General features: G+C 41.7%; 2 protein-coding genes across 11 annotated transcripts; both read right to left on the reverse strand.

Annotated features, from left to right (window-relative positions):
- Positions 1-668: 668 nt before the first annotated feature.
- LOC116334310 lies at positions 669-9,980 on the reverse strand. Of its 9 annotated transcripts, XM_031757722.2 has the most exons (8): positions 9,751-9,980; positions 9,056-9,182; positions 6,137-6,206; positions 5,902-6,011; positions 5,719-5,816; positions 5,365-5,641; positions 1,416-1,505; positions 669-1,343 (listed from the first exon to the last, which is right to left on the reverse strand). In XM_031757722.2, the coding sequence occupies exons 1-8, from the start codon at positions 9,834-9,836 to the stop codon at positions 978-980; spliced, it is 1,224 nt and encodes a 407-aa protein (XP_031613582.1). In that variant the 5' UTR covers positions 9,837-9,980; the 3' UTR covers positions 669-977. The 9 variants fall into 9 exon arrangements, with proteins under 9 accessions (XP_031613582.1, XP_039475774.1, XP_039475746.1 ...); XM_039619840.1 differs by having other exon boundaries at positions 669-1,505; positions 6,137-6,201; positions 9,105-9,182; XM_039619812.1 differs by having other exon boundaries at positions 669-1,505; positions 5,944-6,011.
- An 891-nt stretch (positions 9,981-10,871) lies between these two features.
- Positions 10,872-25,893, reverse strand: LOC116334280 (src substrate cortactin). 2 transcript variants are annotated; one of them, XM_031757678.2, is made up of 16 exons: positions 25,732-25,893; positions 23,523-23,631; positions 23,336-23,409; positions 23,088-23,217; positions 22,032-22,142; positions 21,716-21,770; positions 20,508-20,618; positions 19,752-19,862; positions 18,507-18,617; positions 17,013-17,123; positions 14,611-14,666; positions 14,468-14,537; positions 14,126-14,367; positions 13,455-13,581; positions 12,942-13,010; positions 10,872-12,753 (listed from the first exon to the last, which is right to left on the reverse strand). In XM_031757678.2, exons 2-16 carry the CDS (start codon positions 23,604-23,606, stop codon positions 12,617-12,619), a joined length of 1,599 nt encoding a protein of 532 aa, XP_031613538.1. In that variant the 5' UTR covers positions 23,607-23,631; positions 25,732-25,893; the 3' UTR covers positions 10,872-12,616. The 2 variants fall into 2 exon arrangements, with proteins under 2 accessions (XP_031613538.1, XP_031613536.1); XM_031757676.2 differs by lacking the exon at positions 17,013-17,123 and having other exon boundaries at positions 25,732-25,892.
- Between the last annotated feature and the right edge of the window lie 1,668 nt (positions 25,894-27,561).

Raw genomic sequence — 27,561 nt, forward strand, 5'->3', positions numbered from 1 at the left:
GTTTAATAGTCTGAGAGCAAGTAAAGCACGAAAACATAACCAGAGTTCAACCACCTGTACAGTACAAACAGGTGTGCTGGTTTATATGTTAATGCTTATAGAACAACAAAACTGTTTGCAGTGAAAAGGGGGGAAAAGTCATGTGTTGTTACCTACGACCAGATGTTGATATGCCCCAGTAAGAAGAGAACCACCTTTGTAGTACAGAAAATCCTCTTTTAACCCCAAAGTTACCTGGATAAGATGAAATTGTGCTTTTAGTACAGGCTGCAGCCAAAACCAGTGGTTGATGTCACAGTGGCTGTGTCCGTCATTCATTTACAGTCACAATTCAGCAGTTGTAAGCAGCAGATCAGTTAAACCGTCCTTTCCCCAAGTCTACAGTTGATCCCTTTACTTTTGGTTCCCTCCAGCAGATTCAATGTAGCACTAAAATGTTGGACTTTATCTAGTTTGGTAGTTGCCACATTCACATTACAGCCAAAAGAACCCAGTGCAAGAACAGGAGACACAAACTGAACCTCAGGGGTCACAAGCTAGACCCAGTGCCAGCCCCAAGCTTGGGTTTATGGGAGGGTTGTGTCGGGAATAGCATCCAATGGAAAATCAGTGTCAAATTATACATGGATCTGTGTGTTGTGGTAAAATAAGGAGGAAGCAACCAAAAGTTCCACTGATTTAAATTATTTATATCATGTTTTCTCTGGCTAGAGATTCTTCACACACACACTTACACGCACCGGACAGCTAAAATACAGCGATGGAGACTGAAACGGCTGATTGTTGGGGTTTTCTTTGTATTATTGTAGCGTCTTTAGCTTACAATAAGTGCCTTGAGGCATGGCGCTATACAAAATTGAACTGAAATTGAAAAACTAAATCCATCTAGGTCAAGTGCAGGAAAGCTTGAAACAACACAGACAAGTTAGAATGGCCTAAAATAATTTATTATCAAATTAACATCATCTGATATTTATTTAGTCCTGATTTACTTCATGGGTGCTAACATTTAGCTCTTGACACGCAGCACTTTTTTTCTCATGTGTGCGTTTTCTGTTTTGTGCTGTTTCTTTCAGCTCGGCCACCACCCTGCACATTACATATTTATTCAAGGCAACCCTCTCGATGGCCTTTGAGTGGGCAGGATGGATGCGGTGGAGCTCACTGAAAGCACCGCTGGCTCTGAGGGAGGCCTTTAATTTCTTCGGGGCCATTGCATTTGGGGGGATTTTTTGGATGACACCGTCACATTTGGAAATGCATTCTTTGAAAGCTTCGGATGGATGAAGCAGCCTGGCAGAGGTTGGGCTTTTCTTCACAGCTGAGACGGCATCCTTCTCCATCTGTGTGTGATAGTTGTGCTCAGTGTCATTGGTCTCCACAAGCAAACTTTCACATTCGGCACAAGCACTGACTTCTGGATCTTGAGCCACTTTCTGCACCACCCATCCAGCTACATCAGCAAGTTTCTCCTCCTCACCTCTCTCTGGGTCACCCGCTGTGTCCTAAAAAAAAGAACCATTAGTGAAAGCTGAACTAAAAAAAAATGTGTTCATTGATCGTGACCGATTTCCATGTTCACCATTTCTCCTAACCCCAGTCAGAGAACCCACAGAGACACAGAGAGCATGCAGATTCCTCACAGAAACATCCCAGACTGCATTTGAACGCAGGATCTTTTCATTGTGAGGTGACCGAGCCAACTACTACAGTTAGAGTCATTTAAAGTAAACCGTCTGAAAGTCTGAAGCTATGGTTCTCTTCAAGTGAGGGTGTTTAAAGATCTCAGGGTTTTATTCTCGTGCTGATTCAGATGATTTCATTCTTCGTTACAAAGACAGTCTCAAAGCTAAAACTCACTGAAATCTTAAAGCTGATCCTTAAGTTTAAAAAAAGGTTTCATATCTTTGTTTTGCCCTCACATTCTTTTTTTCTTATACAGACACAAGAACGTTTGAGCCTCGACTTTTTTTCAGCGTTTCAGCTCAGAGAGCTTTTCAGCTTTTCTGATCCTCTTCTTCACTCTAGTTTAAGAAATACAGTTTCATTCACAAACAAGTAATAACAGAGTGATCATTCACACAATGGCCTGAAGTGAGGTTCATTCTTTTACTGAAGACATATTTAAAAGTCTCTCTCAGACACGAATTCAATTGGAACATGTCATATGTGTGGCATCTTTGACCAGGTACAGTCTAACAAGGTGAACATTTTTACATTCAGCCATGACCATATGGTCATTGATATGGTCATTTGGCACAATGTGTTATTCCCATTTTATTATGCTACCTGAAATCTAAATTGCTCAATCTGACATACGCCATCTGATCCTTCTTAATTATTCTCCCTTGACACCACTTTGTGTTTTCGTGTCTCCTACAGACTTCACCTTCTTCCACTCTGTCACTCTGTGTTCCTCCCTCTTCTTGCGGTGTTTAACACAGCAATTTCCATTCTTTTTACAAAATCCATGACCATCTGTAGGGTCGTTACCTTAACTACCTAACTACCGTATTTTCCGCACTATAAGGCGCACTTAAAATCCCTCAATTTTCTCAAAAATTGACAGTGCACCTTATAATCCGGTGCGCCTTATGTATGAATTCTGGTTGTGCTTACTGACCTCGAACTGATTCTATGTGGTACATGGCGCTCAAAAATCTGTCAAAAATCTTTTAGAACGACTTTGGTAAGCTACGAAGCCGCACCGTTTGATGGATTGTTGGAGCATTATGGCTACCGTAGTCAGGAGCCTCGCGGAGTAATCTGAGTCCTAAACTCCGTCAGCTTCAGGTCCCAAAGTCAAACGATCACTGCGGCATCACTGAGAGTTACAAACTGTCTAAATTCTTTCATCTTTAATAAAATGATCAACGTTGCTGCTTTACCAGGTGTAACAATTAAGTTTAACATCCAGGCATCCATGAAAACAGAATTTATTAAATTTAACAGAGTTAGAAGTTAACAGGAAGTTAGCTCGCTAGTTTCCACCTAAACATGATATAGCATGTTCTGACTGAGAGATTTCTGAAACATTCAAACGTACAGCTCTGCTATCACTTCCAACATAAATGAAGACAGAAAACTAAACAGCAGTGACGTTTGTAGGGTTACTGAAGTTGGGCTAGCTGGTATATAATGATGTGCTACGTGATCGCTAGCGACACAGCTATGTTAGCATAACATAAACAGTGAAGCTGGAGGATGAATGCTAACTTTTTTCCACTCGATAAAAGTTAACGTGAGGGTTCCCGATGGTTAGGGACAAATGCAATCGCATGGCAGGATGCTGTAAACGGACCAAACTTCAGTCAGGAGAACAACTGAGATAATCCATCCACAATACCAGGTTAGTCATTAATATACTGCAACAATATGGGAATAGAGCAGCTGTGAGAGAATTCAACATTAATGAATCAATGGTACGGAAGTGGAGGAAGCAAGAAGAATGAGTTGAGTAAAGTTTGACTAATCTGTTTTGTTTCGCTTAATGCGTCTTATGGTCCGAAAAATATGGTACTCCTCATGCACTCATAATTCAGATGCTCTCTACAGAAAAGGGCAGAGCAGGCTGTTTTACTCTTTTGGAGTGAAGGACCGACTCCTGAAGACCTTCTATGACTCTGTCGTGGCCTCAGCCATCTTTTACGGTGTGGTCTGCTGGGGCGGCAGCATCTCTGCTGGGGACAGGAAGAGACTGAACAGGCTGGAGGGTCAGCTCTGTTCTAGGACACTCTCTGGACCCAGTGGAGGTGGTGAGTGACAGGAGAATGGTGGCTAAGCTGTCATTGCTGTTGGTCAGCATCTCCCACCCCATGCAGGAGACTCTGACAGCACTGAGCAGCTCCTTCAGTGGCAGGCTGCGGCACCCACAATGTGGGACGGAGAGACTCTGCAAGTCTTTCCTTCCTACTGCTGTCAGACTCCACAACAAAGACTTCGCAGCTGACCAAACACACACATCTACACAGGTGCAATAACACTAAGTGTAATTTTTTTTTCTTCTGACAACGTAGTATTTTATTCTATTGTATATAGTATTTTATTCTTATTATCTTATCTTAATCCAGTGTTTTTCTTAAGTTTTGCTGCTGTAACTTTGCACTGTCCACTTTCTGCTGTGACACAACAAATTTCCCACGAGTGGGACTAATAAAGGTTCATCTTATCTTATCTTGTTCCCTTCAGCTACATGTCCACTGATGTGTGCTCCAGTCACCACACTCTACCACTTCATCCAACTTACACCAGAATCCCTCTGTCCCTGTTAACATCAGACGTGTGGGGCATCCTGTCCTCACCTTCAGAACACTACTGCCATACTCTTCCCTCCCATCTACACTATGATAGAACAGTTTGAATCCACCTCTAGTGCTCCAGGCCTTGCTTCCCTTCCACCTCATCTCTTGCACTAATAATAATATCCTACTTCGTTCTCTCCAAAATGCTCAGTATGTTGGATTTATCTATGCTTGGGACCGCCACTAGAAGTACACCAGGTCAAGTCCCCCATCAAAAGAAAACCCAGTAATCCAGTATCTCAAATTATTAGAATATCTGATGTCAAGTTTGAGTAAATTACTATTTAAACTGTAGAAATACTACAATAGAAATACTGTATTTCAGTAAATGTGACCCGCTTACTTGACAGTTGTCTGGTTGATGATCATTAGTAGGTAAGAGTGCTGGATCAAAGCATATTAATGGAAAACAGACTTGAAGAGGAACGTACGGCAGGAAAAGGTGCTCAAGCACAAGGATGACCTTCAGAGGACTGTCAATGAAATTTGAGAGATCTTCCTTAGAGATCTACTAAGGAGAAAAAAACAACCCATGCTCAGTAATTCGGATTCAGAAGTCTGGAGGAAGACCGGAGAGGTACAGGATCCAAGGTCTCTGCAGTCTGTGATGGTTTGTGATGCTATGCCATCTGCTGGTGTTGGCAGTGGTTGGTCCACTTTGTTTTATCAGGTCCGAAATCAACGCAGCCGTCTACCAGAAGATTTCAGAGGACTTCATGCTTTCATCAGCTATTACGCTTTATGGAGATTCCCTTTCCAGCAGGACTTAGCCTCTGTTTATGTGCTACAACTATGACCTGATGGTTTGCTGACCATGTTATTGCTGTGCTTGATTGGCCAGCCAACTTGACTGACATGAATCCCTCTGAGAATCTGTTGGTTAGTGGTGAGGTGCTGGAGTTCTGATTTTCATAAGCTACAAACCAAAATCTTAAAATTAAAAAAGGCTTAAAATATCTAAGGAATCTAGAATATGTGAAAGTTGACCTCCTGAAACTAAATCACGAAAAAAGATAACTTCTTTAAAGTATCCAGATTTTTTCATTAGTACATTCAAACTTACTGGACTCGCTTCCTGACTGACCACCTGGTGCCTCCTCAGAGTGGTTGAAGACGGTAACTGAAACATTTTTTGGAGTTCAGAGTAACAGCTTGGGCTCTGTTTGTACAGCTGGATTGCCATGTCCTTTTGTTTCTTGTCGTATCTCTGGCCGTGTTTCCTCACCCTGGCCATGGCTATTTGCTTGTCAAAAAACTCCTTTGCTGCCTGTGGAAGGCAGTCGGAGGCAGCAGTCAGCTGATCGCCTTGGTCACCGCTAGTGTTCTGCTGCTGTTCAAGTCTGAAATGAAGCACATTCATATTTACTAAATGTAATGTTATTACTGCAATGACACATATAACTGAACTGCTGCATACTTTCTTTTCAGTTCTCTGATTTTGCTGTTCATACGGAACTTCATCAGCCGCATTCTGGCCCTCTCTCTCTGCAGAATGCTTTTCAGATCCTTGATTTTCTAAAAGTGTATTAAAAGATATTTATAGTTTCTATGAAAACAACATGTTTTAGTAGAAGTGCAGGATTCTTTGATTCTGTTTGACCTCATCCTTCTCTGCCAGCAGCTTGTTAAACATTGCCATGACCTGTTCATATGGGGGTGTGTCTCGCAGAGGCACTGGAGCAGGAACATCAGTGGGAAGCATCTCCAAATCTAGAAGAACACAATTTCAAATGTTACTACAGCACCAGAAAAGTTACACACAATATGGTTTTAAAAACTTACTTTCTGTCAGAGACAAAAGAACGTAAACCATTACTCTCACTGAATGTCTGTACCTCTCTGTTCCTCCTTTATAGTGTGCAGAAGAATGGGGATGGCTTCAGGAGCCAGACGTTTTCTTCTACCCTTAAAAAACAAAGTGCAAATGGTAAATGGTCTGTATTTATATAGCGCCTTTCTGGTCCCTAAGGACCCCAAAGCGCTTTACACATCCAGTCATCCACCCATTCACACACTGGTGATGGCAAGCTACATTGTAGCCACAGCCACCCTGGGGCGCACTGACAGAGGCGAGGCTGCCGGACACTGGCGCCACCGGGCCCTCTGACCACCACCAGTAGGCAACGGGTGAAGTGTCTTGCCCAAGGACACAATGACCGAGACTGTCCGAGCCGGGGCTCGAACCGGTAACCTTCCGATTACAAGGCGAACTCCCAACTCTTGAGCCACGATTGCCACGATTGCAACTTTAAGAGAGTCTGCACCAACCAGAAGTAAACTTCTATAACATCTGTATGTACATCCAGATCTTTGTGCAATGTCCTGCCATTAATTAATTCTTCGATCTTAAATATGATCAACCTATCTCTAATAATCGGCTATGTACCACAGGCCTTCAAGCTGGCTGTAGTTAAACCTTTACTTAAAAAGCCATCTCTAGACCCAGCTGTCTTAGCTAATTACAGGCCAATCTCCAACCTTCCTTTCATATCAAAAATCCTTGAAAGAGTAGTTGTCAAACAGCTAACAGATCATCTGCAGAGGAATGGCTTATTTGAAGAGTTTCAGTCAGGTTTCAGAGCTCATCACAGCACAGAAACAGCTTTAGTGAAGGTTACAAATGATCTTCTTATGGCCTCTGACAGTGGACTCATCTCTGTGCTTGTCCTGCTAGACCTCAGTGCTGCGTTCGATACTGTTGACCATAATATCCTATTAGAGCGATTAGAACATGCTGTAGGTATTACAGGTACTGCACTGCAGTGGTTTGTGTCATATCTATCTAATAGACTCCAATTTGTTCAAGTAAATGGAGAGTCCTCTTCACACACTAAGGTCAATTATGGAGTTCCACAGGGTTCAGTGCTAGGACCAATTCTATTTACATTATACATGCTTCCCTTAGGCAGCATCATTAGAAGACATAGCATAAATTTTCACTGCTATGCAGATGACACGCAGCTCTATCTATCCATGAAGCCAGGTAACACACACCAATTAGTTAAACTGCAGGAATGTCTTAAAGACATAAAGACCTGGATGGCCGCTAACTTTCTGCTTCTTAATTCAGATAAAACTGAGGTTATTGTACTCGGCCCTGAAAATCTTAGAAATATGGTATCTAAGCAGATTCTTACTCTGGATGGCATTACCTTGGCCTCCAGTAACACTGTGAGAAACCTTGAGTCATTTTTGACCAGGACATGTCCTTCAATGCACATATTAAACAAATATGTAAGACTGCTTTCTTCCATTTGCGCAACATCTCTAAAATTAGAAATATCCTGTCTCAGAGTGATGCTGAAAAACTAGTTCATGCATTTATTACTTCCAGGCTGGACTACTGTAATTCACTATTATCAGGAAGTCCTAAAAACTCGCTGAGAAGCCTTCAGCTAATCCAAAATGCTGCAGCAAGAGTACTGACAGGGACTAGAAAGAGAGAGCATATTTCTCCTGTTTTGGCTTCCTTCATTGGCTTCCTGTTAAATCCAGAATTGATTTCAAAATCCTGCTCCTCACATACAAGGTCTTAAATAATCAGGCCCCATCTTATCTTAATGACCTTGTAGTACCATATCACCCTATTAGAGCACTTCGCTCTTGCACTGCAGGCCTACTTGTTGTTCCTAGAGTATTTAAAAGTAGAATGGGAGGCAGAGCCTTCAGTTTTCAGGCCCCTCTTCTGTGGAACCAACTTCCAGTTTGGATTCGGGAGACAGACACTATCTCTACTTTCAAGATTAGGCTTAAAACTTTCCTTTTGCTAAAGCATATAGTTAGGGCTGGACCAGGTGACCCTGAATCCTCCCTTAGTTATGCTGCAATAGACGTAGGCTGCCGGGATTCCCATGATGCATTGAGTTTTTCCTTCCAGTCACCTTTCTCACTCACTATGTGCTAATAGACCTCTCTGCATCGAATCATATCTGTTATTAATCTCTGTCTCTCTTCCACAGCATGTCTTTCATCCTGTTTTCCTTCTTTCACCCCAACCGGTCGCAGCAGATGGCCGCCTCCCTGAGCCTGGTTCTGCCGGAGGTTTCTTCCTGTTAAAGGGAGTTTTTCCTTCCCACTGTCGCCAAAGTGCTTGCTCATAGGGGTCATATGATTGTTGGGTTTTTCTCTGTATTTATTATTGTGCTATCTACTGTACAATATAAAGCGCCTTGAGGCGACTTTTGTTGTGATTTGGCGCTATATAAATAAAATTGAATTGAATTGAATTGCTACACCCATTACAAAAGAAAAGGCTGCTTTCAGCTAAATGAAGGCACCTGAGTGATATAACCATCAGGATAGTGTGTTACAAGCTAGCAGCAAATGTGCTACTGCCTAACACGTGTAGGTGAATAGTGGCCTTGTGAAAAAAACTCACATCTGTGAATGAAACTAAGATAACATGCTTCACACAGAGACTTGGGCCGGCTGCCCCTCCTCGAGCCCGGTTCTTCCTGTTAAAAAGGACGTTTTCTTTCCCACTGTTGCCAAGTGCTGGCTCATAGGGATTGTAGGGTCTTTTCTCTTAGAATATAAAGCACTCAAAGGGCACTGTTGTTCTAATTTAGCTCTATATAAATTGAATAAAATTGAATTGAAGTGTTGGAACTGAGTCTGAAATACATTTCTGCGTTCAGAAATCCTGGAGATCGATTGTTAACTTTATTACAAGAAATACTTGGAAGCAAAAAGAAAGAGCGGGCTGCTTTCTGCCTTCCCAAACATGCCCCACATCTGTGAGAAACAGTGTTTACCTTTGAGTTTATGTCGTTTGGCCTGAAATGCTGTTCGCAGACCACATACCCAGCTCTGTCGGACTCTTCTCTCGTCCTGTCGGGGGGTAAGTCTGCCCTCATCAAATTAAGAAGCCATTTCCGCCTCCTGTATTAATTATTCACATTGCTTCAAACACAAATCAGCATCAGCTTTTCAGAGTTCTTCTGCATGTTTCGCTTTACACGTGTTTAAGAAACAGCTGTTCGTACATTACTTATGCCATATTACTGCCTGACGTCATTAAGTAAAATCAGAAGTGATTTAAACTTCAAAACCAAAGTATTGCTATGTGACAGTCACCTTGGTAACGCATTTTCTAAAGAAAAACGAATTTGGATGTCTCTTTTTTTAAAGGTCAGTAACCCCGTAAAGCGCTTTTATAACCCTTGACTGGTGACTCTGTGCGTGGAGTTTTTCGCCCTCCGTGAACATTATAAACGAAAGCTAAATTAAAATGCTACGTAAGTACCTGCAGACGTTACCAAGATGGCTGCCGAGTGGCGAGGTTGCTTTAAGGCTGAATCACCTAACGGGACTGAGCTGATGTGTTTAAATACCACAGAGTAAGAAACCTTACGTATCCCCGCTTATGTAAGTCTTTAATGACTGGTCTTTATACGAAAACACGTCATTCTGCGTCATTTAAAACAATGTGATTTTGTGACTAAGTTACCTTGTACTGTCCTTTGGGAATGCGAAAAACGAAAGCCCACAGCCCACTCGATTATTACAGCCGCAGAAAGCACACAAACGTGGCATGCTAACTTGTTATTGTATCCAAGATGTCAAGGTGTACTAACTAATGCTCATTCAACAATTATATTTGATTTTGCAAAAACTCAAGTCCATCAAGCAGCCATCTTGGTAACGCATCCGGGCAGTTATAGCGCCTTCACGTCGTGTCGGAAAAATAAGATTCCTGCTGTTCCAAGTAGACTGCTGCTTTATAACACATTCACCTGTTCAGCATGGTGCAAGAGTCTGACTGACCCTTCATTTCTTTAGAAATAGGTGCAGTGATTTACTAAAACGTCCAAGTATAGCAAACATAAATGCAAAATATAATGTATAATCCTAATAAGGCATAAAATGATATTATATATTAAATTATATGGAATGGAGTCAGCCGGTGACTAAGAATTTCTTGGTGAAAAGTATTCTGCATGCCTCGAATACAAATTCAGTGTGAAGTTCTTATTGTGTTCTCAAACATGGGAATTTGCAGGATAGCTTAACCTATGCAACTATGAAATATTCAATATCTTTTTAATGCATCTGTCTCAAATTACAGATCCTAATTCGTTTTGATAAGAAAGACCAGTGAAGTTCAGGCTTTTAAGTCTTTGTGATAATCTCAAACACTGGTGCACAGTCATTTCAGTGTGCAAAAAAATAAATAAAATTATGTGATAAATGAAACTAAAATCTATTAGCAATCATATACATGTCCAAACTTTGGAACATAAAAATGTAGGCAAATTGGAGATGAAGGAACTCTGCACACATTTAACAAAATTATTTTCCAAGTTGTAGATGGAGTCCCATCTGGAAACTTGGAAAACCTTTTCCAAGAGTGTCACAAGATCAAAATATATGTATGATACTGTAAATGATGTAACCTGTCCTTCTTGTTTGCAGTCACGGCAGTACTGGATGCATTTGCCCAAAATCTTCTACAGATATCATGACATCACTGCAATTTGTTTAACCCCCGATAATTTTTAAATGAATGTGTGACTTTCACTTAAAAATTCACACTAACTACAAGCCTGAGGACAAAAAAACAAAACCATAAACAAGCTTATTTAAGTTTATTTATTGAAACTAAAAAATAAAAAGAACAAGCAGGTAATAATGTGACTCAAGCAAACAGAGGTACAGATAATACATTTAAAAAGGTCACTTTTTTTTTTAATTATAAAACCCCGAAGATGAATAAACGAAGAAACTCTCACACGCACGCACACACCTGTGTAAGCTACACTACTGCACTCCACAGACGAGCAGTTTGTCCAGCCTGCTGCCTGTTGGGAATTATTCATGTTTGGAGAACAGACTGAAGCACTGTCCCTCAACATCAGCTGGATACATTTCCACAGTCATCGTCACTGCCGACGAGAGGTCGCACACACCGCTGGGTCATAGCGAAGGATGTCAGTTAGGCTCCAGAGCAGTCATCACCAAGCTTCACACGTATATCAACATGACACAAAAACCTCCAAGCATTCCCAGTGACAAGAAAGGAAACCCTATAAAAGTCCTGTCCACCTCCACAGAAGAACACAGTGACGGAACAAAAACCCTGCTTTTATATCCAGGACTTCTTTCAAGCATTATAAAGTATGAGCTCTATGTACATGATTCAAAGCATGAAGTCTATGATTCAGCACTGCAGAATAGAATTCAAATAACACTATGTCTTTATCTGGTGATTCACCAAAGTAGCACAAATGAATCTCTGGTGTCGTTGGCCCTGTGATTCTGAGAACAACTTAATAAAGGTAAGTTTTCTCCAACAGACACAAAAACACTTATTCGAACTACACGAAGCTCTAAACCATCCTCAGATTTCATCAGCTTGCACAGTTACAGTTGGAAGCGGGGTTTGGACTCCTGTGCAACACCGCAAACTTTACAAACACTGACCAAGAAGCAAATGGGATCGTCGGCATTTTGGTCATTGGACTGGACAGAATATAACCATTAATATACATGATAATCCAAAGAGGAAGGGAGATTTGTTTCACTTCAATCTTCTCCTGCTTAAATTAAGGTTGAGCTACTACACAGTGAGCACCCTGAGCTCTGTGCACATCGTTTCAGACGTTTTAAGCTCGATTTAGTCATTTCTCTGGTCTTTGGTGAGACTGAGGGTACTCTTCATGATGCTAACGTTTTTTCCTGGCGTGAAAAAGTGTGGAAGCAATCACTGCATTTCCTCACACCAACTCCCTCCAGCTGCTTTTAAGGCTGGAAGATGTTGATGGAGGGGGAACCATCTGCAGGCCACAGGACGGCAGAGGAGGGGGGGGAAAATCTGCTTAATGAAACGTACCCAATAATTATTCTCTGACGTGCGGAGAAGCAACAATGCCTGATCAACACCTTGTGAAGCCGAACATGAATAAAAATATTTAAAGCTGCAAAATGCAAGCTGGGACTGCATGACCGGTGTTAAGAAGTGAAATCAACTCAGTCTCCAAATAAACTATTGGTTGCATCTTGTAGCTTTAACTACTGCTAAACAGAGGTGCAAAGCTTTGTGCCGTGTTAAGCCGAGTATTCGGTCAGATAACCGGTTCTCCATTTTGTTTCCGATTTAAAAATAACTGAATAGACAGGAGGGAAGGAGAAGGCAGCAAAAGAAAAGCTGTGAGGAGCTCAGACATCTAGCGCTGTGTCGGAACACTAAGATGAGGCGAAGAGAGGAAGGAAAAAGTAAAAAAAAAAAAAAGACCCAGGTGTGAGAAGGACAGTATCTGAAAACGTCTCCCTCCCCTTTTTTTGCAAAAGCATGGGGAGACGGGTCATCGTCGTCATCACTGCCGAACCTCCACATAGTTGGCTGGGAAAAGGCCGTAAGCACCTCTGCACACGCCTCGCCACCAGCCCTCGTCGATCATCTCAATGTTGGTGATGATGTCGTCGGGGTCAAACGAAATTTCGTCGTCACCCGCTGAAATGGGAAGAGATTCATGAGGAAGGAGCTCTAAATGTCTCAAGAGCTTACGCCAACTGTTTATACGATAATGGTCAAAAACAAAAAACTAAACTGATTCTCCAGATAATTTCATCCAGGATCTAAAGTGCACTTTGATTCTTCTATAAAGGATATAAGTATATATACATAAATTCCAGTCCTACCTGCTTGATAATCATATAGAGCCACAGCTGTCACCCCAAGGTCCTCCCCGTAGTCGTACTGCTGCGTGTCTGCAATTGAACAGTAGTTTAAATAAAAGCTTACAGAGCAATCAGGTGAGTTCTACACTACAAGGAATTATAACCTACAGATTATAGCACCGTCATGTTTTTGTTAAATGTTGGTTTTTCAACTAATTCCTTATTCACACAAATGTTTCTGTTTAATACTGTTTTAAAATAAAGTGTCAGAAACAAAGTGTCATTTTCTACCTTTAGACAATAAAATTAAAAACAAAAAACAATTATATAGCAAACATCAGTTTGTCAGATGAAATGTCAGTAAAAGAATGATGAGTGTAACAGGTTTTAGTCCCTTCTTTGCTCCTGTGTCCAAAGTAGAAAGCTACACTGCATTTATGCTTTCCTGTAATGCAGTGTAAGCATTCCTGTGTGAACACCAGAGGGAAAAGCCGCCAATAACACAATAATAAATTTAAAAAAAAAGAGCTTCACCTTCTGCTGCAGGCTCCTCAGGGGTCTGGTACAGATCATCTTGCGGTGTGTAGTGGCTCTGTGGCTCTGCCTCATACAGCTGCCCTCCATTCTCAGCGGTGTCGTAGGCCTCATCCTCCTCGGTGTTCTAACACAGTAAACACAGCATGTTAAAGACTGCAGCACTCATGTTAGAGAGAGTGCTGATTTGGAGAGCTAGGGAACTTCTTATACTATCGCCAAACTATACTGTAATAGCATTAGTAAGGTTTACCAGACACAGTAGCGTCTGAAACAACTCCAGTCCCAACAAGTTAGTTTCTCCTGATCAAATTAGGTTTTTATACGTTAAACAAAACCTGAAGACAACAATGTTTTAAAGTTTGGTGTCATCAAATGTTTGTATACTATATGCATGCATTCTAGCTTTTCCTGGATAATAACACGATGATGATGATGATAACAATAATAATAATTCACTGTTTGTCTAAAACACAGCGGTGCCACAAAGAGTGACATAAACGTGTCTGTGTGTTGATGTGCCGAGTTCCCTTCCTGGGAAACAGTCTTTGTATAAAAACTTTGCAATCGAAATCAAGTCCTGTAAAAAACATTCTTTGCGTCTCTGCATGAGCAGCGTCACAGTGAGCTTTAGGCCTAAAGCTAAGCATTCAAAAATCACTACGACTCACCCCGTAGCTTCTAACTGGTTGAGCCGCTGGAGTCGGGCTTGGGGTAGGACTGGGACTTGCAGCAGGGACAGGAGACGGGGCTTTGGCGGACTCTTCAATTTGGCGGCGTGCTGCCTCCTGCTCTTGCTGCTCCTTGGCCTGACGACGCAGCCGCTCCTCCTCGGCCCTCTTTCTGTCCTCCTCCTCCTTCTGCTTGGCGATGTTCTCAAAGCGGGCCTTGATGCTTCCTGTGCTGCTGGCACCTGATGAGAACGATTGGGAACAGGGAGGAAACAAAGTGACGCCAACTACCTGTTTCCTCAAGTTGTGACTAACAGACGGCTGATGATGAACGATGCTCACCAGCCTCCACAGGTTTGGTTTTCTGGTAAGCTGGAGTCGGCTTCTCCACATCCTCGAATGTGCTCGCGCTCTGTTCAATGCCAGACGTAGCATGTAAGACAAGGCCCTCTACAGAAAAGTACACACAAACACGGAGTCCTTACCTTATCCATGCGATCATTCTGGACACCAAACTTCCCTCCAAAGCCTTTAGAATAATCTGGCAACAAAGAGGAGAAAAAGTGAAGGTTACTTTGTGTCTAAGGACTCAACCACAATGTGCATCACCAGAGCCTGTGCTCCAGAGGAGAGCTGAAAGGTCTGTCTCTGGTCCCAGTTCAGCTGAAGCACACTGTAGGTTGGCTGGACCGACTGAAGATGTGCAAGACTCAAAGAAGCAGGAGGAAAACGAAACGGGCTGACAGGAGAATGCTGACACAAGGAAACATTTGATCATGCGGCCATCTCAGCTTAATGTCTGCAATGAAGAAGAGCTGTGTCCGTGCAACAATAGCAGGAAGCCTTCATTTTAAAGAATAAATCAAAAATATGCAGTGTGGTCATACAGAATCATGCGCAAAATATATGCATAAGCAAAACAAACAGCATCACGGCAGTGCCACAAACAGCCAGGGGTGGTGAACAGGGGAGGCCGAGGCGATACGATAGCTGCTTTCAAGTTATTTACAGGAACTGCCCCCTAATTGGCCCTCTGGACATTTTGTTTGCTGCGTTTATGGTTTTGCTGCCTTTTATATGTAATTTGATGATATGATTGGCAGAAGCAGTCTGCTGTTTGTCCCCCTGACAGACATCTTAGTAGGGTTGTTCCTGCTGCTGGATAAAAGGTCCAGGCTGCAAACCACACAGCCTCCTGGGAAACTACTGTATGTATTCATAATGCTGTATTATTAATGTGTCACACTGGGTTAGATATACTTACTGCATAAACTGAATTTATAAATGCCAAAAATAAGCGCAGGACATTCTCTGTATAAACCAGCATCTATGACAGCGTATCGTCCATGTAGTGACTGATATCACTTCATCTGCAGCTGGTAGCAGAAGGATAAGCTCAAACACAAACTGTCAATCAAGTGCTTTGCTGTAAAGTAAAAAAATAAATAAAATAATAGGCCAGGGGAGGGGTGGGGGTGGGGGTGGGTCGCACCTGAGCAGTGCAGACTTGATGGAAAGGATTCATATTGTGAAAACTCTTTGGCCGTCTAATGGAGAGGATTCAGGCAGGCGATCAGCAGCACCACTAAGACCTGAGGCCTGTACTACAAAGTTCAACATACTCAGTATATGCATTTGTTATCAGGCTACATCCACCCCAACATCAGCGATGAGGCTAGCCGCCACACGGAGGCGGATATCAACTTGAGTCAAGTAATTTGACACTCACTGTTTTCTAATGCCTCCCTATAAAGAGCATTCACACACAAAAAAAAGGTCTATCATTAAGACACTGGAGGATTGGATATGAATTTAGTTTTCTGCTAAACTATCAGGCTTTGTTGTTTAATTGTGGGTATGCTTTCTAATGCAAGACTAGTTGGTGCTAAAAAAACCCAAAAACAACAACTTTATTAGGTACACCTGTTCATATCGAATCAGCTAATCACACACTGAATGCTTTAAGGCATGTAGACAAGCTAAAGTCCTGACAGAGCATCACAATGGGGAAGACAATTTACATGACTTTGAACGTGGTTCAAATGTGCCTGTCTGGCACCAGCATGGTTTTTTGGTGCTCAAATATTTCAGAAACTGCTCATCTCCTGGGATTTCCCTGCACATCCATCTCGAGAGTTTAGAGATATGGTCCAAAAACAAAATGGAAAAAAAAAAACAACCCACTGAGCAGCAGTTCTGAGGAGAAATACTTTGAGGCCAGAGGAATGCATCATGGCGTGTATCAACAGTTCAGGGTGCTGTTAGAGTGAGGTCACAAGACTCCAATGGAGCAACTTTTGTCAGGAGATTCATGTAAAGGGCAGCTGGCAAATCTGACAATCAAGGCAATTCTGAAGGTAAAGCGCTTTATAAGAAGCATTTACAAGAGGCCCCAACTGATTCTGGCAAGATGTCCCTAATAAAGCAGCTGGTGACCAGTAGACTCACTTTGATTGTTAGTCCTAGGCGCCACTTTGGGATCACTATATCAAGGAGATCAGATAAAATTGAAAGTAAATCACTTTGCAGTACAGGCCTCTGGGGCTGGCGTGCCGGTGCCCGTTCACGGCTGTCTTGAACGTGTAACACTGCATTTTCTGCCTTCTCACTCACCTGCACTACTGCCTACATTTGTTTGTTATAAAAGTCTGATAGATTCCTCTGTCCCTCCATGGTTTCTGCCTTACAATAGGATTGATGACAGTAAACTAAAAGTCTCAGTCAGTGCTGCACAGGTGGGAGTGTCACTGTGGAAGTGGGAGGGGCTTCTGTCAGAGCCGGCCAAAGAAGCTAAGAGGGAGGACTTTTCATAGGAAGGGAGGGATCAGGAGGAGCTTTGTAAAAGGGAAGGTGGGGTTGGGTGACGTGCTCAGGAAAGTATCTGTGCCTTTTTGGGACTCGTGCTTGGCCAGGTTCTCCTTGTGCTCATAGCCCAGGGCACACTGGTCCTGCCTCTCCACCTCTACCCCATACTTCCCTCCAAACCCACGCTTATAGTCTGCAACACAATACATACACATATACGGACAGACAAACATCACACACATATATTACAAAATACACACCGAATACATGTAAAAAGACACACATATAGCGGCAATGATGCGCCCACCAGGCTGCGTGCTAACAGAATGACAAAGAAAAGGCCTTCATGTTCCTGCCCGTTCACTCAGCACTCATAATGTTCAGATTCACTGCGAATGGCTTTTACAACTATGAAGAGGCTTTCCCTCTTCAGCTGGTCTGCTCCCTCGTTACCTTCGTCTTCAGTAACGTCTCCTCTGCACATTAATATTTCCTCAATTTTAGGAGAAAGGAACATTAGTGACCTGAAATGACTGGCTGCTTTGAAAACTGAGTAACATGACGTCTGCTACCAAAAGCTGCAGAAATGGTAAAAGCACCTCGACAAATTTGTAGCCAGGGATTATTAAGGATATGAAAACTATAGTTTAAGATAGGAACCATGTATGATGATCCATCCAAGTAACAGATGGGAAGAGGAAGAGAATAAGCAAGAAGAAGTGGAAGGAGATGATGGAAGGAGGAGGAAGATGTTGAGAAGGACAAAGGAAGGTGGAAGAAGGAGGATAAAAATGAAGGAGGAAAGGAACAAAGAGTAGGAGGATAAGAAGGAAAGAGAAGTAGTTAAGAAGAGAAAGGAGGAGTAAAGGAGAATAAGGACAGGACACAAGGACAAGGAAGGAGGACAAGAAAGGGAGCAGACAAAGAAAAGACGAGGAAGAGAAAAAAGAATCAAATGAATGAAGGTTAGGGTGAGGAGGTAAAGGAGGAATAGGCCCCACAAAAACAGAACACAGCATGTGATTGTTTGGAATCTTTCAGTTTAGGATAAGGACCCACTGCCCATCAAAGAAACGAAAGCATGAGTGCAGACACAAGAGTAATGTTTGAACCGCTCCCATTCATTTGCTGCATGAAAATCTGATTGTGACAGAGAGAATTGTAGATAAACACAGGCCAACTTCTCTGACCATCTAAAATTGGCTTTGCATAGAACTCACTGTGTGAATGCCTTTTAGTTTACACTCGTTTACATGCTTGTAATGTACTGAACACAGCATCAGCTTAAGACCCGACATGCAAATATAAATCTGAGCTGTGCGTTTCGTTTCCGTTTTCTGAGCCATTTTTGCATGCTAGTTGAGGAAGTTGTCAACTTTTTAAACACCGCACTGGAGCCACAACAAAACCACATCTGAGATCAAGTACACAGCTGAGGAGGAAGTTTGGTTTCACGGTTGATTTGTGCCAAACTCAAACTTGTAAAGGTGGCCGTTTTAACAAACCCTTAATTATTTTGTATCGGCAGTGTGAGTGTCACGCTCAACAAACACAGAAACCAACTCGACACCAGTACCTTTCTGGGACTCGTGGAGCTGCAGTTTCTCCTGGTGGTCCCATCCCAGCGCCGATTTGTCCTGTCTGTCAGTCTGCACACCGAATTTGCCCCCAAAGCCCTTCACGTAGTCTGCAGGGAAACATGACACACAGACGCAGGTTTAAGATAAAATGTTCAATGACAATAATCTTGTAATGTTACTTTTATAAAAACAACACTGCACCATTTACAAGCTACAGCAGAGAAAGTACGTAAGTCATTTCTATCAGTGTGACACTAGTTTTTTTTAGATGTTTGACAAACTTTATATTTAAACATTATTTAACGTTTACTCATTCAATCCTAACAGTGGGATTTTTAACCACAGCTGAGGCAGCTGCATGTTGCACATCATTTGTTCCAAATAGGAATTACAGTGAGCGGTATTAAACTCTGTCTGCTGCCCACCTATTCCAACAATGATGCTTTAAAATGCCTGGCTGATTTATACCCAAACGTAGGTTACAAACACAGTCGGGGCATTGTGGAGGTCGTTTATGCATTCGATACGAGCCTTATCTGCTGTTGGCTGATGAGGCGTGACAAGCAAGCAGCTACACACAGCTGCTGCACTGTGCTGAAACTGCAAAATTACAGACAAGTCAGGACAGACACGAGGGTGTGACCTACCGAGACCCTCTGGACACAAAGCTGCTAATAACACATCAGCAGCACGAGTTTAACAGCACGAGCTGAAAGCAAACAAAAGCTGTTTACTCCGTCGCTCGTTCTTTCACGATAACACGGAATCAAAAACAAGGTCACTGCACACAACAACAAACAAACAACAATAAGTATTTATGTGATTTTTTTATAATAACAAAACTCATCGTATTATTACACCCTTCAAACTTCAGTCACAAATTATATAATAAATAATTAAAATCAGTTACAGTAACGCCACTGTGTGAAGAATCAGCTCTGCATAGATGTCACCATCTGCGCGTCACATTAACGTTCTCCACCGTTCTGACCCGGAGAGAAAATTCAAATTAATGAGATTTTTTTTTTTTTTTTCAGCCAAAATTACAAAATAAGTTTGAGGCCTGTGTGAATGTTGGGTTAAACGTTTGTTTTGTAATCTGACAAACACCACTTGTGACGATAAAATAATCTGCCATCACAGTTTGTTTGCACGCGCTTCAACCGTGATCAAAATAAGAGCATCTTTTTTAAAAAAAAAAAAGAACAACAATGTTCATAGCGAGTGCCGACGGCTGTTACCTTTCTGGGATTCGTGCCTCTCTGTTTTGCCTTGATACTCGAAGCCCACGGCACTCTTGTCCACCTTGTCCGTCTCAACGCCAAACTTGCCTCCGAAGCCCTTGGCATAATCTGCCAAAGGCCCAGGGGAGAGGAGAAAACACAAAGTTCAGACAGAAAAACTAATTTTCCAACTAATTCTCCTTATGCATCAAGTACATTTAGTTTATTCAAAGTATGATGTTTATGTCTTTCTGTGTCACATGGAAATGTGCTTATTCAGAATGTAGACAAAAAACACCTAACCCCCTATAGATGCTGACTACCTGATGGATGTTAAGGTGTTAAACAAAAACAGCAGTCCAAATTGAAACATAGCCTCCCTCCCCCCAAAAATAAAAAAATAAACTGGAGCCATGTCTAACTACAGGCTTGAATATGAGATGAAGGAGCAGGAATGAAAACATTATAGTATGTACAAAACACCATGTAAGATAACTTATAGTCTTTAATTAGAATGCATTTTGATCCAGGGCAAAAAAAAAAACTAAACAAACATGCAGCTCAAAGCAGTAAAGTCATTGTTGTGCAATCTCAAATAAGCAGGCAAAGGCTGAGGAATGATGGAATGAAGAAATGCAAAAAAAAAAAACATGATCTGCCAGGACCTGCAGGCTGCTGCGCAATTACAGCTCTAGTGTCTGTCTGTCTGTCTTCACTTTTGCTATCTTTCTGCAGATTAATGAGAAGGCCATATGGCAGGAAACCTCGACAAACCTTTCTGGGACTCGTGTTTCTCGGTTTTGCCTTGGTAATCGAAGCCCACGGCACTCTGGTCGACTCGATCAGCCTGCACTCCATATCGCCCCCCAAACCCTGTGGTGTAGTCTACATAGCAGAGCAAGGAGGAGGGAAGGGGCAAGGTTCAGAGATCAGGGTGAAGCAGCATGGGAGCAGTGATCGTGGAGCAGCCCAATTCCAAATCCCCTATTGACACTTCCTGGTGCTAGCCTCTGGGTCATTCCAGTCACAAAATAAATACTTTCAAAAAACTTAAAATTTGGAAAAATTTCCACTTGATCTCTGCAGAATCAGCTGAGGTATTGACTTTAACAATAACTTGAGTCTATTTAATGAAACATTCATATTACAGACTTCAAGTACATTGGAACGTGGGCTGAAATTTGGCACCTTTGAATTTGAATATAAAAATTTAAATATTAGAAACAAAAACAAGATTTTGGCTTTAGAGAGAGAGATGGTGTAGAATTGATTTAGTTGCTTTTTAAAAAATAAATAAATTTAAGCAGAGCTTGAATATGCTCTACTCAATAGTGCTGAACCCTTCATGTAGATCTCTCCTGCATGCTGGAAAAACAAAATATTGAATGCCTTCATTAAATCTACTCAAGTCATTTCGCAAAAATCAGACAATTTCTGACAAGCTCAGGTGGCTAAACACTGACATTTCATGGAATGACTCAAAAGCTAAGACAGAATCACAACAGTAATGACAAACTAACAAGATTATCACACAATCATATCATGTTTTTTTTAATTACTCATTGAGGGCCATGTACAGCTTATGTACACCTGCTGTGGCAACAAGGGACAGCGATAAGGAAGGAATTGGGCAGATATTCAGCACTGTGGTTCTAAGCACTGTTGAGGGAATGAGAGCAACACAAAGGTTGACAGCATGGGTAAGCAGCCTCAGCACTGAGAGCCACGAAGCCTTCCTGAGTACCAGGATCACTGCAGTCTGTAACTGTAGTTTGTTTTGACTCTATCCCAGCACACTGGGTCTAACAAAAATGCCTTTATGTCTCAAATTTTAGCTTTCACCTGATTTTTTTTTTTAAATCCATCTAATCTATTACTAATGTGTCCACTGAGTAAGGCCTTGGTTCCATGTCCAGGACACCTTTGCATATCTAAAGAAGTCAAAACCAGCAGTTTTGCAAAGAGATAAATAATGACATCACCTTTCTGTGACGCGTGCTTCTCCGTCTTTCCAGCATACTCAAACCCAACAGCTGACTGGAAGGAGACAGGAAGAAGCAAAGCAGTGATTAGATGCATTTAAAAAGGTTTGCGTTCTCAGCGTGCAATGTTGTCAAAGTTGTGTAAATGACATGCAAATAAGGCTGCCATGGTTGATAAAACTGAAATCTTCGTTTTTGTCATTTATGGAGAAGGTTTTGTGAAACGACACGGGGGGGGGGGGGGACACATTACTAATAAAAAGGGTCTAAGAAAGTGTTGTGCTACTGTTCGAATGAGGTCAGCAACAGGAAATACCTGGTCAACACGGTCAGCCTGCACTCCAAACTTTCCTCCAAAGCCCTTAGAGGTATCAACCTGGGAGCAGTGCTTGGACAGTTTGCTCTGGTAGTCATGTCCAACAGCAGACTGTCGAGGCACAAAGATGCAAACGTAAATGCATGTAGATATTTAAAATGCTGCAAAAATCAGAAGACTGACAAAGCAAATGAAAGATGGCAGAAAACATTAAAACAGAAGGAAAACTAGACACAGCCAGCAGGAGGTATCGACTGTGGAACACTAACTTCTGACTTAGCGCACACACACATGCATGCACGTGCACGCAGACACACACCTGCAAAAGCATGTAGCAAGCTGGTTGGTTTCAGCTACATGAAAAACCACAACTACAGGAACAACTAGTTTCAACCCCCCCAAACAAAGAAACAAAAAAAAAAAAAAAACCATTTAACACTGTAGTACAGCTGTGCACACAAACAATGTGTTACACTTATTTTAACAAATCAGTCAGACTATTAGGAATTTGTTTCCATATCTTCATTGACTGTAACTACACGTGGTTTTCATCTCTTCATCAAATTCTACAATTTTGTCAAGTTGGAGTTGTAAAGTGAAAAAGTTCTGCAGCCTCAGACTACAGCACACTCCCTCACCTTGCCAGAGATGCTTATATTAGAATTGGTCTGTGGCGAGCTTCAACCCTTAAACCCTTAACAATGTCAATAATAATGATCTTTGAATGTCATGTGAATGCAGACAGACCTGTTATGCAACAGTTAAGGTCATTCCCTGCAGTATAATTTGCCATCTTTGTATTCCATTTATGCACAAATTTAAGCAAGACCTATTAGAATTTGCAGTTGGGGGAACACTGATCCCTGCTCTTTACAATGAATAGCAATTTCAAATGTCTTCAATGATTCACAGACAGACAAGTTCCTACAATTCAAACTGTAAAGGATAGTTCATCTAATTCTTACCGATCTATAACAAGAAAAACAAAACAATGACAAACAGAATTTATGTGGCTTTGAAACAGATCGACTGCACTGGTCTTACTGCCTCTCTCACCTTGTCCATTCGATCTTGCTGCACTCCAAATTTTCCTCCATAGCCATGCGAGGCTTTGGGCATGTTCTCCAACTCCTTCTGCTTCAGCTTGGTATGCTCCGTAGAAACAGTCTCACGCAGACGGTGTATACTACACCAAAGACCAACACGGTTAGGAGGACACACAATTTGTAGATCTCCCACAGTGCATTTATTCCCAAGAGAAGGAAAAAAAAAAAAAAAAAAAACTAAAACATTCGCATCCTTACTCTATGTGCTCCTGATGGCCTGAGCCAGCCACTGTCTTGGCTCCCCAGCGCTGCTCCTTCTCAGACACATCATTCTAGTTTTTTTAAAAACAGAGTAATAATGTCAAAGCCAAGAACAGTAGTGAGAAAAGTAAGATTTTATTTAACTGAACCAAGAGGAACTAGAAACAGGAGAAAATACAGGTACCTCAAAGTCGGGGTCAGTCTCCCAGTCATCGCCTCCATCGTCTACAGACACATTGACTGACTGTCCAGCTGCTGCCTTCCACATGTTTGTGAGCCGTATGCCACACACACTGAAATAAATTAAAGACAAATATTTGACACAAGTTGAAGAGGTAGAGGCGTCTGAGGACAGGCTCAAATTTGAAGCGACCTGATGGCTAAAGTTAAGGAAACAGTGACACTTAAAAATATACAGATCAACATTTCAGTCACATCTGAGCCCACTGACATTCTGAGGCACAACTAATCTATTATTTTAATATTACTATTTTATTATTGTTTCACTCACTTTTCTTCCAGAGAACATTCGTTCTATTAAGGAGCGCAAAACCTATTCCACAAAGCTCAGTCCCAGCATACACCACCTTATTATCAGATATGCAGATATCAGTCTGCAGGGCATCACTGATACACGTTTATCTCTGCATGCTCTGCAGAAATTGTTCAAAGTAAATGTATAACTTTTAAGTATTTTCTAACACCTTTCTGCAGTAAAAGGTTTGGGATTTAAGCTTTTTTACTTTTACATTGTAAATACACTAACGTCGAAAGAGGACAGCTTGATGTGGCGAATCCAGAAATCTGGATCCTCACATGAGCTTAAGTCGGACTTGTGAATAAATGTTAGCAATAAATTAGGACTGTGGGCTTCGCCATTCATGTTGTCATTTTACTTAACAATTACTTTTCATCTGATTTAATCAAATTATTTTATCACTTAGCTGAAAATTCAGGTAAATGCCCTTTCTATAATTCCATAAGGATATTTAATTTAAGTAGGTGGATGTGCCAAATTTTCTTGTCGGAGTAACTGAAACAAACCACCAAGCAACAACTGAAAACCAGTAAAACAAACAAAAACAATTCATATAAACTTGCTTTTCTTTGGAACTTGAACAGTATGTTTGCTCTGCAATTCAATTTTTCTGTGTTTACCCAAAAAGACATAACAGTGGAATTTATGTGTTGTTTTTATCCAGTGATGACAAAACAATTATTTGTATTTAAATCAATCTAAAGAAAAGCCCAAGTATGCAATTAATGTTGGTTTTTGGAGGTTTTGTGTAAGTTCTGAGTTAATAAATGATCAAATCGATCGACTCATCAACTAGTCTGACAAAAGCTGCATTGATTACTTATAACTACCTAAAAGTAGCTGCACATAAGATCCATTTTCAGCTTAAATGCATTTCTCTATTTCAGCATTGACTGAATACAAGTTAATGACTGCTGGTACAACGAAGCAAGACACCCGACTACACCAAGTCTTCTACGCTTATATAAAGTGGACATTAACAATCTGTAAATTCGCTTATGACATGCGGCCTGTGATCGCGCATCTGTTAGGAACAAACGCTTTCTGTGCCAGTCCCGACTCCTGACTCAGCACCATGTGGGCAATCAGCATCTGTGTTCAATCAGAGGCTGCGGGAGACGTGGCTCCATTCATCTCAGTACAGAGAACAGACGGAAGGCATCGGGACCAGGAAACTGTAACCTGGCAAGTCCCTACACCAAATGTGTGTAAGTTGTGTCCCACAACACAACCACACCCATCTGCTGCTCACATCGAGCTGCTACTCTCCTTGACCAGGCCTGAGACACGAAAGTCCACTTAGGTGTGACTGTGGTGCAAATAAAATGCAGATAACAGGGAGCAGTTGGTACAGTTGACTATTCCAGTCCACATAGGAAATTTCCCTGAAGCTCTCTGTGACATTGACCTTAATGGTTTTCCTTGCCTCAATAAAGTAGGCCAGACTTCATTTGTCAGGACTCGAACATGAACCCGTTTTTGCCATAAAAACGGGTAATGAAATTATGTGGCGTGTTTCTGCTGATGGTCTCAACGGGAACACTGACACAACTGTCAGTGGGTTAGGATTCAGGCTTTAGTTACGGTTTGAACCGGGACACAGGCTATGGAATAAGATGCACACCTCATCAGTGCTTACTGACATACGACGAATCAAAGTTAGATGTCCAAGAGCGGTAAGAAAACTATAAATTACTTAAATAACTGGAAATTGTGTCAGTCTAGCTGTGGTATTTCCTGTTCCAGTTTCCAGCTAGCTGGCTGGCTAAAGCTAACATGCCCTCTGGAATGATGAAGCGCTTCGGCTCGCGCGGACACGTTAACGTGCTCCACTGAAATATTAGTTCATGCTCACCGTTTGCTACAAAGCTAGCTCCGAACAATTGAGTGTTAAAACTCCTCCGGTAGGATATGGTCCTGTCGCAGCTGTAGCTTCGATGGAGAAGCGTCTGTGGATCAGCTCGCGTTCCCTCTTATCTATCCGTGCGACTCTTCCGGCTCTCCCAGTATCCCGTCCTGTTCGCCACAGCGTCGACGTCACAAGAGGGCGTTGCGCGACCTGTTCGTGGTTTTCTAAATGGCATTTAGTGGAAAAACAGAGTTCTTCTAATGCTGCAGCAATACGGGCTTACTAAAGCCGCAAGGAGCTGGTGTTTTCATTTTGTTAACATAGGAATGTATCCAATAAAATCAGTGCTAGGATACGAAATTACGAAGAGCCTGCCTGGATTATAGACCCAGACTCTGAAGCTCATGCACTCGCATTTATACAGCCCTTTAGACTTAAAGTCACATTTTTAACCATACCGTCATCATTTGTGCTTACAGTCACCCCAAAGACGCATTTTAAGTCAGGAAAAACACAGACGTGTAAGCCTGCTTAGAGTCCCTCTGTTTGTCCAAAATTAATAAAACGAGTGTGCTTTGATAACAAACAAACTTATAGCAACCGAGTAATTACTGCTGGTTCATTGCTCTCTTTCTTATGGATTTTCTCACACGCGTCTATAATATTCTGTATCAGATGCTGTGTTTGTGCAGAAAATGTCTTCCCACATTACTTTTCACGTTTTACTGATTTTTTTGATGGACATCGAGCACGGAGATGGGCTCAGGAGCCTCAGGTTGAACACCCCTGGACTAGAGGGAACCCAACCATAAACCTTTGGTCGTGGTTTATTTTTTTGAAACGAAAGTTAGGCATTCTTCAGTAACTACGCTGATTTTCTACTGTTTGATTATCACAACTTTCTCAACAATTTACTGAAATTATTTGTGCAAATTATTCGTTTTTATTCTTGTCACATCTATAAATAGATCTTATTTAGAGAGAAAAAACCCTTGATTATGCCCTTTGATTTTTTTATTTTATTTTTATTTTTTTCTGAGCACTGCATGTTTTGACTTCGGGGTGCATTTGCTGGGATGTTCACTCCCGATGCATGAATGTTTTCCACTTTCTCATTTTAGAATGTTGGTTTTCAAGTTTTTTTGGAAAACTTGAAAACCAATCCCAAATTGATGGGCAGCAAATTGCTTCTTTAAGATCACTGATGTCTCTCTTTATCTAACCTGCCATCAGCAGTGAGACCTGTACTGCATTCAGATGAACCGCGGTGCAGCTGTCACCTCCCATTTTTACTGGCCTAGCTGATGAGAGAGAAGAGTCTGGTGATGTTTTGTCTCCACATGAACAGCATTCGAGATCTACTAGTAGCTCTTGTGACCCCAGTTGTTCATTCATCTGAGGAGGATCTTATTCCATTCCTTGAAATGGTTGAGGACTTTCTTTTGTGTTCATGTTGAAAGTGTTTTGGTGCAATGCAGGTGAGTGGAAGCTGTTGATGCTGCTCAAACAAGAGCCTAAAATGTGTCCTACGGTGTAATAGCAATTGGCATCTGGGACAAATGGTCATTCTGTCCAGTTAAAAGAAACTGGACAGAATATGAAAATATGCTAACTGTGCTGGAGAAGCTGAAATACAATAAGCATAAATTCACCATATCTGAAAAACCCCCCACCGATTTGCATTTTGTGATAAAACTGTATAAAACGGAATAAACTTTGAACTCACCATTGAATTAGGTAATAACTATTTTCTGGAAAACACCAGACCCTTTATTTTTTGATGTAGGGTGGTGTAATACATGATGCAGCAACTACTTCCATTGTAGTTAGGTGAAA

The sequence above is a fragment of the Oreochromis aureus genome, linkage group 1 (genome assembly GCF_013358895.1).
Source record: "Oreochromis aureus strain Israel breed Guangdong linkage group 1, ZZ_aureus, whole genome shotgun sequence".
In the NCBI taxonomy this organism is placed as follows: domain Eukaryota; kingdom Metazoa; phylum Chordata; class Actinopteri; order Cichliformes; family Cichlidae; genus Oreochromis; species Oreochromis aureus.

Coding starts and splice junctions, on each gene's coding strand:
- LOC116334310 (XM_031757721.2), bottom strand. CDS start 9,836: ATGCCACGTTTGTGTGCTTTCTGCGGCTGTAATAATCGAGTGGGCTGT. Junction 6,012..6,136: donor TATAAAGGAGGAACAGAGAG/GTACAGACATTC, acceptor GTGTTCTTCTAG/ATTTGGAGATGCTTCCCACT. Junction 5,817..5,901: donor TGCTGGCAGAGAAGGATGAG/GTCAAACAGAAT, acceptor ATACACTTTTAG/AAAATCAAGGATCTGAAAAG.
- LOC116334280 (XM_031757678.2), bottom strand. CDS start 23,606: ATGTGGAAGGCAGCAGCTGGACAGTCAGTCAATGTGTCTGTAGACGAT. Junction 23,218..23,335: donor GGCCATCAGGAGCACATAGA/GTAAGGATGCGA, acceptor TCTTTGGTGTAG/TATACACCGTCTGCGTGAGA. Junction 14,538..14,610: donor AGAATGATCGCATGGATAAG/GTAAGGACTCCG, acceptor GGCATTGAACAG/AGCGCGAGCACATTCGAGGA.